This window comes from Mesoplodon bidens, assembly GCF_964165515.1.
Source record: "Mesoplodon bidens genome assembly, chromosome: 6".
Lineage (NCBI taxonomy): Eukaryota > Metazoa > Chordata > Mammalia > Artiodactyla > Ziphiidae > Mesoplodon > Mesoplodon bidens.
Window position 1 is genome coordinate 73,820,278 of NC_138162.1, and position 14,221 is coordinate 73,834,498.

A 14,221-nucleotide genomic window follows, 5' to 3' on the forward strand; every position below is an offset into this window, starting at 1 on the left:
GTTGCATAATATTCCATCAAATTAATGTAACAATAATGTATATATCAAACTAGAGCACTGGGTATAAATCTTCCTTCACCTTTCTGGCTATTTCCTTAAGGCGAATTCTAAGAACAAATGATTTCAGTTATGGGTCTTGAAAAAAATATTCCCAAGTACCGTTTGAAACAGTATACACTCTACCCAGCAGTGTTTAAGAATGCTTCTCTCACTCTACCTTTACTACAACTACTTCTTTTTTAAAGTTTTGGATAATTTGATAAGTTCTTCTTTTTTTAATATGTAGAATATTTATTTATTTATTTTAACATCTTTATTGGAGTACAACTGCTTTACAATGGTGTGTTAGTTTCTGCTGTATAACAAAGTGAATCAGCTATATGTATACATATATCCCCATATCCCCTCCCTCTTGCGTCTCCCTCCCACACTCCCTATCCCACCCCTCTAGGTGGTCACAAAGCACTGAGCTGATCTCCCCATGCATTGCAGCTGCTTCCCACTAGTGAGGTGGATGGACCTAGAGTCTGTCATACAAAGTGAAGTGAGTCAGAAAGAGAAAAACAAATACTGTATGCTAACACGTATATATGGAATCTAAAAAAAAAATAAAAAAGGTTCTGAAGAACCTAGGGGCGGGACAGGAATAAAGATGCAGACGTAGAGAATGGACTTGAGGACACGGGGAGGGGGAAGGGTAAGCTGGGACGAAGTGAGAGAATGGCATGGACATATATACACTACCAAATATAAAATAGATAAGTTTTTTAAAAAAAGTTTAGCATTGCATTTCTTTACAATTGTGCCGAACATTGTTTATGTTTATTTTCATTTCTATTTCTCCTTTTTAAAAATTTTTGTTCATGTCAAGGGCTGCATAGTGAGTCAGTCGCCTCCCAGGAGATTCTGCTGTGTGCCTCCCTCCTCACTCATTTGATAATTCCTGGACTAGGGAATGTTTAGGATCTTTAAATGATCTGGAAGGCCCTTTTCTGGTCTACTCATCTGGGAGGAAGACAGAGAGGGACACTTAACTTGCTCCCTTTCTCCCCCATTTACATCTCGGCTTTTTTCTATTTCTCTACTCCAAGCCCCAAACTCCTTCCTCTTCTGCCTTACTATCCCTCAGATAATCCAGGCACACCACAGAGCAACAGGTTCTTCCCCCATATGTCTGCAGAGCTCACTCCCTCACTTCTATCAAGGCTTTTTACCAGTGCCATCTCCAACAGACTTTCTCTGATCCCACTGTCTCAGGTTGCCATCCCTCATCCCTATTCACTGTCTCCCTTCTCTGAATCACTCATCTCTATAGCATTTATCACCATCTTCTATGGCATATATTTTACTGTTCATCATCCACTTCCCCTGTAGGGTATAAGTTTCATAAGACAGTACCTCTAGAGTCTAGAAGAGTGTCTAATGCTCAATAAGTAATTGTTGAATGAGTAAGTATACTCAAGCCCTGTATCTAAAGAGTTAGTTTTATCCTGATGAAGACAAAATCGATTTATATGTTCTCTTTAAACACTGAAGATAACTATTTGCAATATCTGTAAGAAATATATTTCTAGATTTTTTGAAGATATTAGGTTTTTAGACAAACAGAAGGTTGGTATTTTTATGTAACTAAATCTTCCATTGTGATTTTTTTCAATTCAAATTACACTTATAAAATTCTTTTTCATAAAGAAATTGGATAACTTTGCACCCATACTTTATTCTGCCATTTTTATGACTCTTTAATATACAAAGAATTAATTTTGTTATTGTGATAAAATGAAGTCTAATTTTTTAATGTGACTTACTGTTGGGATAGTTTGTTGCTTGTAATGACTTTGGTTTCTCTTGTTACCATGTTCCATAATATTTTAAAATTTAACTTGTGTATTTTCCTCTCATGTAAAATCTACAGGTGTCAAATCTCAATGGACATTCTTTTATTATTTTTTTTTTTTGCGGTACGTGGGCCTCTCACTGCTGTGGCCTCTCCCGTTGCGGAGCACAGGCTCCAGATGCACAGGCTCAGCGGCCATGGCTCACGGGCTCAGCCGCTCCGTGGCATGTGGGATCTTCCCGGACCGGGGCACGAACCCGTATCCCCTGCGTCTGCAGGCGGACTCTCAACCACTGTGCCACCAGGGAAGCCCCTCAATGGACATTCTTAATTATCTCTAAGATATTTTCATGATAGTATCTCTGTATTTTAAAAGCACTTTACGGAGGGGGAGGTGGTGGTGGGATGAATTGTGAGATTGGGATTGACATATATACACTAATATGTATAAAATAGGTAACTAACAAGAACCTGCTATATAACAACAAAAAAAAAAAACTAAAAGAAAAAGTGCACTTTACAATATAGACTAAATACACTTTGTTTTTGTTATCACTACAAGTTCTGATAGGATACAGAGAAAATGAAAGAAAATATAATAGGAAGTTGGGTTCCCAGAAGTGGGAATATCAAGGACTGAAGTAAAATCTGCCTCTAGCCACATTTTTCCTGAAACACCTGCCAGGTGTTATTAGAATTAGAAAGCTGACCCTTTTATTGACTCTGTAAGTCCCATGCCTAACCTGTAGTTGTTGCTTGATGAATATTTGTGGACTGAATTGCCTGAGCCTTACAGCATGATAGCCTTTCCAGAAAAGTATTCCAAGGAATAGCCTTCCTTTTCCATCTGTCTTCTGTTTTCTCCTTCTCTTAGCTGCGGTCCAGTGCAGAGCTCCATCCTGACCTGCTCACAGATTGCCTCACCGTGCAGCCCCTGCAGCCCGCCACTTCCCCACGAGATGCTGCTGATAGGGCGGTGGGATGCTCCCCAGGGCCCGGGCCTGACCTCTATACAGGTAATGTCAGCAAAGGCAGACCCAACCACATCAACTACCCTTCTCTAGGCCCTTCACTTTGGTTAATGGAAATGCACACATAAAAATGCTTCTAAGATCATCTGTATTTCACTTTATCAGTAGACTGCAAATTATCCTGCTCCTGTCCTCCGCATTTGATTCCTGAGCTGGGTTTGGCAGCAGACTGTTTTTTCTCATAAAGAAACAAAGTAAAATAATGCATTAACTCTTTAGGTTCTGGACTGCTGCCAAAAGTTCAGTGTACCCAACCCTCCCAGGTATCTTAAATTTAATAATTTGATTTAGACTCAAAGGAAATGTTTCCCCTAATGGAACATTGCTGCCTTTGCATTGTAAAAGGAAGCCCCAGGTCTCTTAAGAAAAAATTTCACCTCAGTAAATCAACTTGTAAGAATGTCCATTAATGTTTGTCAACCACTGGGGGAGGAGGGTTGGGATGGCACTCCCAGAATAGCTTCCTTCTGCCTAGGTTTGAATAATAGATGACTCTACATCTAGAAAAATGTTATGTATGCAGTGAAAAATGAGAAAGGATTAATATGCAATAAGGATGTTATTTTTTTCATTTACTTTCTTAGCCTGGATTTTTGTGCATTTTCTACTCTCTATAATGGTGATATACTTGTGCAAACATGATTGGTTAGTCATCCTCATATATGGAAAGCTCTTACTGTCATGCTATGAACATGAAAGCAAAAGTCCCACCAGCTCCACATTCCAGACAATGGGAATTTTCTGTTTTCTGTGAATTACAAATTCTTCTCCCACTCCATCTGGTTCCAGAGCCAGGTTTTGGCAGCAGATGGCTTTTTCTTTTTAAAAGTCCTAATAAGCCGTAAAGAATGAAGAATTTACTGATGCATAACAGTGGAATAGGAGAAAGACAAGCTTGTATAACTTTTTAAACTTCATAGTTCTCAGCTGATCCAAATTCAGGGGAAAAGGCATTAAGCAAATATTTCAAGAGGGTCAGTCATCAAGACATCCTTAATGTTGTCCCAGTGTTGGTAGCCCTTTATCAATTGCTTTGGGTACTTATTCTTGGAGAAAACAAAGCCTCAACTTTTTGAGACCATAGGAGATTAGATTAAAACTTATTTGAAAGGCTGACCAAATCTGACAGAGATTTTGGGTGCAGGTACACATAGCACATGAAATATGCCAATGTACAGTGTTACCAGCACCCCAATATTAGATATATACATGAAAAAGTGTGACTAGCTTTTGTTTGCACATATGTCCGTTTGATTTGCCAAACATTTGATATATGAACATTTATTCTAGCACATTAAATTAGCAATCAGTTTAAAACAGCCTTTAGGGCATTTCCCTACTTATTTAGTCCATAAATCCATGATCTTATTATTATAAATAGCTGGAACCCAGCAATTAGAGAGTAAGAGCTAACCAGAATTGATTGAAAAATGACCCAACATCCAATATAAAAAAATAGTTTGGGCTTCCCTGGTGGCGCAGTGGTTGAGAGTCCGCCTGCCGATGCAGGGGACACGGGTTCGTGCCCCGGTCTGGGAGGATCCCACATGCCGCGGAGCGGCTGGGCCCGTGAGCCATGGCCGCTGAGCCTGCGCGTCCGGAGCCTGTGCTCCGCAACGGGAGAGGCCACAACAGTGAGAGGCCCGCGTACCGCAAAAAAAAAAAAAAAAAAAAAAAAAATAGTTTATGGTGATGGGCTGGTCTTGTTGCATTTAAACTTCTTGGAAATGGATTTGGGAAGCCATGATATCTTTGTCTATGAAAAACATTAGTACCTTTGCTGTATGTGGAATACAGTATATGGCTCACTTTCAAAACTTAGGAGTCACATTTGTCTTGATATGTGCTTTTGGATGTCTGGTAGTATTGTTAAAGTTTTTTAAGAGGTTTAGTTTGAAATGGCTTTGTCATTCCAGACAGAATTCCTCTTTTTGTTCATGATGCTTTTCTGCATTTGATCTTCAAAACAAGCTGTTAGCTTTGAGCCTCTAACTGTGGCAGGCGAGCTGCCAGAGCAGACGAGGAGCCTAGGTTACCACGGCGTCAACAGAGCGTCTTCATATTGACTTGAATTTTCTGTGGCTCTGGGAATATTGGAAACAGGCAGGTGGCCATCTTGCTTAACTTTGTTCCTAGAATTTTACTTCTCCAGTTAGCTTTTAAGTATGGAAGTTTATCTGCCCTGCTTCTTTCTTTATTCCTGCTTCCTTCAGGCTCTATTTTACTTTCTTTGCTCTTGACTTTTTTTTTTCTTTTTAGTTGATTATGTTCTCTGTTTTGCTGAGTAGGCAACAAACAGACCAGAACAAGGCAATGGAAAACTAAAACAAAAGTTTTAAGCCTTCCTTTTATAGTTCTAGAAATGCAGTTACCAGCAGTGCATGTTCACACCAGTTTCAAACCTGTGCTAAAGACTGATGGTAAGAAGCCAAACAGGAAAAAATGCCAAAAGAAAAGGAAGCTGTTCATCAGTTAGTTAAATGTAAAATCTGAAGTGTTAAGGTAATTTGATGAAGATTAAGAGTTGGCTAAATGGCAAAAAGATTTTGGAGTCGTTCCCTTAACATTCTATTATACAAAATCAAGAAAATATTTATTTAAAGATTGTCGAGAACTTATACCTATAAGTGCTAGTAAATTGATTTATCATAAAAATATTTTGACGGAAACCTGTTGAGTGTATATGGATGCAAAGGATCAAAAATAGTTTAGCATGAACATCATGATTTTTTAGAAGCCACAATGACTGGGGACTTGTGGTTTGAAGAAGTCATGCTTTTGAAATGGAAATTTTTAGTGGCTAGGAGACAGTCATTTGTAAGATTCCAAGGTAGGAATAGTTTACAGAGCATTAAGGTGAATAGGGAAGATAGCAGTTCTGACACATACAAGTCTTGCAAGTCTCCTAACGTATTGGCTTCCCTTATTGAAACAAACTTTTCAGTTGATAAGACAAAGTTTGATTGGAAAGGATTGCACGAAAAGACTCTTATTTCTTTGGAAGAAAATAGTGCCCCAGGTTAAAGCAGCCAAATATTACTTGAGGTCACACTGAGGAAGATTTTAAATTGAGGTGTTTACCTGTCTACTATTCTGAAAAACCCAGGGCTCCCCACCCCTGCTCCTGGGTTAACCTGAGAGTAATTTTGTGATCTAACAGGGAGGCCAGGGCAGTGATGAATAATTCTCAAGGATGGCTCACTTATATTTTCTGTGCTTTTGTTCAGAAGTTCTGTAACCCAGATAGATAATGCCCCAGGCCAGCCTGTAAATTTAGGTGATTTATCTGGTAATCTGAGAAAGGAGTATTTCATAGCCAGTAGATCAAGGTTTGAATGCCACATTCAAGCCTAAATGCCTGTGTAGATCTTCCCATCAGCGCTCTCAATGAGCTAATAAAGTGGATAAACCTATCATTAGTGAGTCTGCAATATCATGGGCAGCCTGGACCAGTGCCTGGTCTTGGCAGAGAGTCCATTCAGTAACAAAGCATGCTCTGGGGAAGAATTTCTGCCCCATGAGTGATCATAAAAATTACGTCTTCCTCCAAACTGAAACTGTACTACAGACTCAATAAAACATGGCCTTTGCAAATGCCCTTAGCCATGAAGACATCATAGAGGCCAGTGTGGTTGAAATATTTGAGTCCCACAGACACCACCCATGAGGTGAAGAGCTAATGCAACTGGAACAAGGAAATCTGCAAGAATGGGGGGGACTTTATTGTTACCACTTCTATTGGGTTATAAAATAATGATGTTTTAGAGCTTATAAGTCCTATTGAATTATCCCAATTTTGAATGTAACTAGATTTTTCAGGAGAAAAAATGTGTTATGTTCAGATATCATAGGGCATTGTAGAAAAAAATCAAAGACTTGTTTAGGGCAGGAATTTTTGAAGCCGTGTAATAGTCGGTCCTCCGTATCTTCAGATGCAGAACTCAAGAATGCAGAGGGACTTCAGCATCCAAGGATTTTGGTATTTGCAGGGGGTTCCTGGAAGCAATCCCCCAAGGATACTGAGGGATGACTGTATTGTCGTTCCCTTCCCTTCACCTCGTTACTGGAAAATGAAAACTTCTCTCTTACAATATCATCACTTTTTTTTTTATTTTTTTTTTTTATTATTTTTTTTTTTTTGCGGTACACAGGCCTCTCACTGTTGTGGCCTCTCCCATTGCGGAGCACAGCCTGCGGACGCGCAGGCTCAACAGCCATGGCTCACGGGCCCAGCTGCTCCGCGGCATGTGGGATCTTCCCAGACCAGGGCACGAACCCGTGTCCCCTGCATCGGCAGGCGGACTCTCAACCACTGCACCACCAGGGAAGCCCTCACTTTTTTTTTTATAATATCATCACTTTTTTAATATATAGCACTGTATTAAATCCATACAATATTTAGCATACTTCAAGAAATAGTTAATGTTTCATTTTAATGTAATGTTTCATACAGTATTTAGCATACTTCAAGAAATAGCTAATGTTTCATTTTAATGTAATAGTTAATGTTTCATTTTAATGCATGGTATATGTTTTAATGCATTTTCTACATTCTTGAGTTGAGTATATTTGCTATCTTGGGACAGCTTACAGAGTTGCAGGGGCTAGAAATAGTTTCATATAAATGTGCCTCATATAGTCTATTCTCAAAAACTGATTGTTAATTCAGGGACTTTATTAGAAGGTTCTAAATTGGCACACAAATTTCCCAATAGGTTAAACTTTATAGGAGAATTGTGAAGATCAAATAACATGATCTATGTAAAAGTCCTTAAGAAGGCATAGTGCACTGTAAAAAATGCAATCGTTATTAATTGCATTATTTTCAAAAGCACTGCTTTGTTTAGAATGCACAAGAGGTGAAAAAGGGACAGAACAATTTGGAATTGGTGTTGGACCAACACTAATGGGCCAACACCAAGAAGGAGGCAGATACTGGGGTTACAGAAAGGATTTAAAGGGAAACATTTGGCAATAAAGTCATTGTCAAGTCTCTTTGATGTTGCCTTGAACTGCTGTCAAAATATGCATTGTTTTTGTAACGTCTCTTGTGTCTGTGGTTTGTCCACAGATTGCATTGGATCGGTGAGGGTAGGAGCAAGCCTCATCCTTCTCTGTTGTAGACACTGATAGCTTTAACCTATAGATTTAGCCCTCCCTGCCCCTGAGCCCGTCCTTTAGTATGCATTATGTCACCTGAAAGACTTATGAGAATAGGCTGCTGGGCCCCACCCCCAGAATTTCTGATTCAGTAGGTCTGAGTGAGTCACAGAATTTGAATTTTTTGCCAGGTATTTCTAGTAAGTTCTCAGGTGACACTGGGTGTTGCTGGTCCAGGGACCATACTTTGTAAACCATTGCTCCGGGATCATAAAGTGTGGGAATGTGACTTTTAGCAAAACATGATCCGAATTTTGACTGGTGGAGTTAAAATAAGAATGCCCCTAATTAACTAGATGGGGGGAATCCTTTCACAATGAATACATATAGCAAATCACCATGATATACACTTTAAATATCTTACAATTTTATATGTCGGTTATACCTCAGTGAAGCTGAAACAAAAAAAGAAGTATTTAAAAATGAAGCAAATTTATCATGTGAAAACAGCATGATGGAACTCTGTCCACAAAAGGGAATTTCATGATATTGCTGATATACTATATATTTATAATGATAAATGGAATAATGCTGCTCTGGTACTTACAATTAAATAATTACAAAGATAATAAAACAGAATCAAATAGTGGGGAGCAAAATGCCCTGCAGTGTATATTTCTGTTTCTTATTATAGTGACCCTATAGGTTGATATTAAGCGTGTCCTCCCACACCAGAGTTATAATGGCACTGCTCATATTTTGGTTAAGAATAAGATCTTATAGCCACCCAACTAAAGAAAATTAAATTCTGATTCCCAGCCAGCACAAGGCACATTTGTATGTATGCAGCTAATGTTAGTGACTTTATATGTTTACAGGCCGCCTAATTTGGTGCTTCAGTTTTCCATATCCACTTATTCCCTTGTATTCATGTTAGTTTTTCACACAAGATTAAGCTGAATTATTCAATTATATAATATGTACACGTTTTTGCTGTAAGAATATTTTTGTGGGTGAGCAAAAACAATTCCACACCTTATGGAGGAGGAGAGGAAGGTAGTGAAGCTGGATGATTATAGTTGTGTTCTCACTGGGCAAAGTGTTCATTGTCTTTATACAATATTTCTCCTTTCTCTCATTTTATGTTATTTTGTTGGCGCTCAGATGGGGTGTGGGAAGGAAAGGTTGGATCTACTTTGACGTGTACCCCAGGTAGGTCTTAGGAAGCAGACAGATGGCAAGATAGAATTCAGGCTAGAATTTGTGGAACGAGGAGCTAGTAGCTTTTGTGATTAGGAAGTTATGGGCCAAACTTCTGGGTCCAAAGTTCTGACTTTCTGCTCCAAAGAAAGAGGGATAGAGGTAGTTATGTCTCTTTCATGTGAAGAATAAACAAAAAAGAAACTGGACATTTTCAAGGTGTTTGTAGCCACAGTGAAAATTCATTTTTTTCATTTGTATGAGCACTGAAAATGAATGTTAGGAATAGCATAAAACTCTAAAGTGAAGGACATTACTGCATTAGCTTCAATATTACTTGTCATGTTTTGCTGTTAACAGTAATAAGGGAGCATATTGCAGGCATTGTATAAAGAGGATTTTGTGGAATTGACCCATTCCAGGCCACCAACAGCACTGACTCCAAAGACTGACTTTTATAGTGTCTTCCTCAATATTGTCAGAGGATTATCTGCTCCTTTCAGGTGCCCTGGCCATGTCTTGAACCATTAACGCTTCTCTAACAGTAGGCATTGATCCATCAGAAGTTACAGCTGCCTCCTTGGGGTCTTAATTTTCCTACCTAAGTTTCGAGGCCGCTCTAGCCTCACTTTCATGACATTGTTTCTAGTTGCTACCTGAGTTTAGCTTCTTGGACTCCAATCCTGTTCTCTCTTAGTGAACTTAGCTGCTCACATCTGACTTCTGCTTTGACTCTCATCATCTCTGATTTCAGAGCTGAGTCCTACCCTAAAGATCTGTTAACACCTAGCCACATCCTAAAAAGCCGGGGATTTATTATCTTCATGGAACCTTTCTCTGGGGATTTAATAAAAAGGTCTATTCCCACGTTATAGGAGAGACTGCAGAAAGTAAACTACCCAGGTGATCCTTGAACAATGCAGGTTCAAACTGTGTTGCTGCATTTATACATGGACATTTTAAAATAGTAAATACTGCCATACTACACAGTCTGTGGTTGGTTGAATTCTTGGATGTGGAGGAACTGCAGAGACGACTGCGGATACTGAGGGCCAACTGTAAGTTATATGTGAATTAACACCTGCATTCATTATTGAAAAGAAAAGGGGATAAACTCTCATCAGCATGCATAAGAGTTTGCTCCTCAGACAGGTTCACAGGGATGCTTATCAAGTTTTCTGAGAAATGGACACACTTCATGAAAATGAATTGCATCAGCTGCCCCAGGAGATTTTGCAATTGGTAAATAATGATCTAGGTTCCATAGTTCTGAAGTACTAAGACAGTTGGGGGTCATATCTACACAAAAGTAAGGATAGGCAATACTTAGCATCTCTTTTCTTAAGTCACATTACTGGCCACATTTTGTACAAGCCCCCTGATCACTGTGTAGCCAATGTATGCTCAAATACAACATTTATAAGTGGAAATGTTACTTCTTCCTCTAAGTCAAATTTATTTCCCTCTTACTGAGATAAGTTACTGATCTGACATACATTAAATGATATAAGAGTGCTCAGAACAGTGCCTAGTACACAGTAAGTGTTCAGCATCTATAGTTAATATTATTACTTTTATCCAAATACTAGAAAAATATATATTATGACTCTGCAAAGCAGATAGGAAACAGGTGCCAAAAATTTCCCACCATTCCCATTGTTTAAGGAATGGGGAAAATATGGAAGCCTAAACAAATTGTAAATTTAATAAGCATCGTTTAGTAGAATAAAAGAAAACTAAAATACAGTCCTTTATATTTTATATTTCAGTAATTTGCCCAGTAGTTCACATAGCATTTTTAAAATTCTACTGTAGGTCTCTAGAGAAAAACAAACTGGAATCAGAAGCCCACTGATTCACTTGGGTGGCAATGCACCCAGAATCACAAAATCCTGTGTTGATGGGTACCAGTGTTTGTGTATTCAAATATAACACCATTTTTTTGTTTGTTTTTGTTGTTAATAGGCCAGTGTGCAATGATAGAAAGAATGTGGGGCTAAATCTGAGCCCCAGTCCTGCCTCTCCACTCACTGAATGTTTAGTTTGGGGAGGTTACCTTTCCTCTTTGTAAAATGGTGGTAAGGTTACTGATTCCATTCTCACTAATTGTGAGAATTAGGTGAGTTCACATATGAGAGTTCAGTACACTCCCTGCCTCTGTTAGATGCTCAATTGATGCTCCTTTCTTTTTTTTTTTCCTTCCTCTTTGCTTAAAAGCTTAGAGAATTACTTACAAGCCAAGTCCATGTCTGTGACAGGGACTAGAACCTCTTCTATCCATTCCTTTTAGTACTGGGTACTACTACTTGGAGTTTAGAAATAGCTGTCCTGAGATAAAGTATTCCTTCTGAGAAGAATTCAAGTCAAGACGAGGACTCAGAACTCCCATATTCTAAGACCCAACTTCAGATCTGTACATTAGACATTTTTTCGGTTGCCATAAGGATTAGAAGTATACTTAGGCTGGTCATTACAGAGTGAAAAGGTGCCTGGTTGATAAATGAACTTAATCAGCATTGAATCTGTGAGGGTGAGGTAGGTGGAGGAAAAAAGAAATAGGATTGATGACTTTGACCAACACAGTTTTACACCATCATTGTGTTGACCTTGCTGAGGTATAACCTTGGTCCCTCCTGATGTCATTTTGTAAATAGACTCTTCCAGGTCATGTCATTTTTCTCAAAATACACTACAAGGTGTCTAGAAAACTATTCTTGACTACTTGCTTACTTCAAGTTACTTTTCCATATTTCAAAACAGTTCTCTAGTCTTTTCATGAGGGTTCTTAGTAGTTAACATGCAACAGCTAATGTATAACACCATGGGTCAAATCTGGCTTGCCTGCCTCCTGTTTTTGCATGGCCTGAGAGTTAAGGAGGGTTTTAAGATTTTTAAATGTAAAATGTAGAAAAGATTTTTAGCCTTTAAGTGAGAACAGTTGCTCAAAGAATTGAGGACATTGCCTCTTGCCTGCAAAGCCTAAAATATTTACTATCTGGCCCTTTATGGAAAAGGTTTGCCAACCACTGCTTTATATTTACATCTGGGACATTCATCAGTTACTGAGAGAGATCAAGGAAGCTTATGGCCTCCATGTATTTTTTTAAAATATTTATTTATTTATTTATTATTTTGGCTGTGCCAGGTCTTAGTTGCGGCATGTGGGATCTTTAGTTGTGGCATGCATGCGGGATCTAGTTCCCCAACCAGGGATCCAACCCAGGCCCCTTGCACTGGAAGCGCAGAGTGTTACCCAGTGGATCACCAGGGAAGTCCCTGGCTTCCATGTATTATTTAATCCTATTTTGTTTTAAAAATCTTCTAGTACATAAGGTTTTGTTGATCCCTGTAATATTTTAGATTTAGCAAATATTTTAGTAGTTTTCTAGTCCATGGGTTTGCAGAGATTTTTATAAGGCCCAGTGCTTAAAACAGGTCACAGCAGAGCTGTTTTAGTTGAAAGGATCCAGACTACTTGTACTGCCCATTGCCTAGCATTCCTAGTCCTCCCTTGGGCATTCTGTGGAACCCTGAATGTAGTGGCTTTCAAATGGAATTATCAGCAGTAAAGTCCTTAGGTTGCAAGCAAACACCTTCAGATGCAGCCTGGGCCATGGTGGGAATGTGTAAGCCCTCAGTGTTGTGGCTCCCCCTTAGGAAGAAGCTGCCAGAAGACAGGCAAGATGTGGTTCTGGTTCTGATGAGCCCAAGGGTGACAGAGCAATGAGAGGAAGCAGTCATAGTTTAATTCTACCCAGGTCTATTTTTCCTAAAAAGAGAAAAGTCTCAAACCCTTGAATATCCAGGATTATGTTTTCTAAAATCCAGGTCTGTTGTAGATATATGTTAATGTCCAGGAGAAAAGCAAAAAGTTGAAATATTGAACTTTAGGAACCCATGTGGTCACTTTCCAACAGGAAAGATGCTTACTTCCTCAAAAATAACTTTCTACCAGCAACAAAGATGCTTGAAGTTCATATAACTGAAGACTGAACTGTCCATTCCACAGGTAGAGAAAAGCCTTTAAATTCCTTGAGAAAGGTTGTATGTGGGCATAACTTCAGGATAACATGTAAATGACTTATCAGAGTCTATCTTGAAAGTAAACTAGGAAGAAATACTGAGTATCTGAAGGCAAAAATGGGAAGAATGTCCGCTTCATGGGCAAAGTGTGAAAAAAGAGGGAAGGGATTCTCTGGAGTCACAAGCAAACCAAATTCTTCATCTATGGAGGTTTTCCCAGGGTTAGTGGTAATTGCAGGCTTCGGTTCCCTGCTAATAGCACAGTTCCCCAAAAGCGCTATTGTAACTCCATCGTACAGAGCTAGGAAAGGGAGAGGTGTCCTGGGAGAGTTCAGAGTTGGTAAATCAGCTCTTGAGTTGGCTGAAAGAATATTGCATTAAAAATTGGATTGGCTATCTGTGCTAAAAATCTGTTTCCAGAAAGCCTTCTCTGTGAAATGTTTTTAGAAGTCACGTGAAATTAGAGTGGGTGGAGTTGTCTCAGCAGTATCTGAAAGGGAGGAAACATCTTTTGTGGTTAACATGATACAGGTAGGAGATAGCTAAGGGATGAATAATGAGGAGTTGGAGAACCCAGTATGTTTTTTTACTAAAATTTCTGTTTTTTTGACTGAGTCGGACTTTATTTCCAAAAAAAGAGATGAGGAACATTCCTGTAAGAACTTCCAGGAATGGTTGTCCATTCCTGCTCCACCTTTCTTCTTTCTTTCTGCTCTCCTACTCTGCTCAGAATGGGATAACATAACACACAGAGGCAATACTGGATTTTTTTCAGAGTAGTCTGAGTTGTTTGCGGGTTCAAATTATTTTAATGACTTTCTGTATAACTAACTCTCTGCGAGCGAATAAGTGTGTAGGTTGGGAAGTGAAGGAAAGAAAGCTAAGGTATGAGATTTGAGGTTAGATATGTCATGCATTGTCTGGAAAGACCCAAGAGGGCTGCATGAAATGCTGGTCCCAGAGAATTTGAGAGAGCTGCCAGGTGATGCCATTCTACTTGTAACCAACTGTCTTTGTTCTGAAATGCAGA

At 39.0% G+C, this 14,221-nt stretch overlaps 1 protein-coding gene across 5 annotated transcripts in view; it reads left to right on the forward strand.

Annotated features, from left to right (window-relative positions):
* GLIS3 (GLIS family zinc finger 3) overlaps nt 1–14,221 on the forward strand; it is a 526,603-nt gene that overhangs the window by 446,787 nt on the left and 65,595 nt on the right. For all 5 annotated transcript variants that reach the window (XM_081236440.1, XM_081236438.1, XM_081236439.1 and 2 more), the window contains one exon: nt 2,712–2,853. In XM_081236440.1, the coding sequence (XP_081092566.1) occupies nt 2,712–2,853 (142 nt within the window). The remainder of the gene's footprint in view (nt 1–2,711; nt 2,854–14,221) is intronic.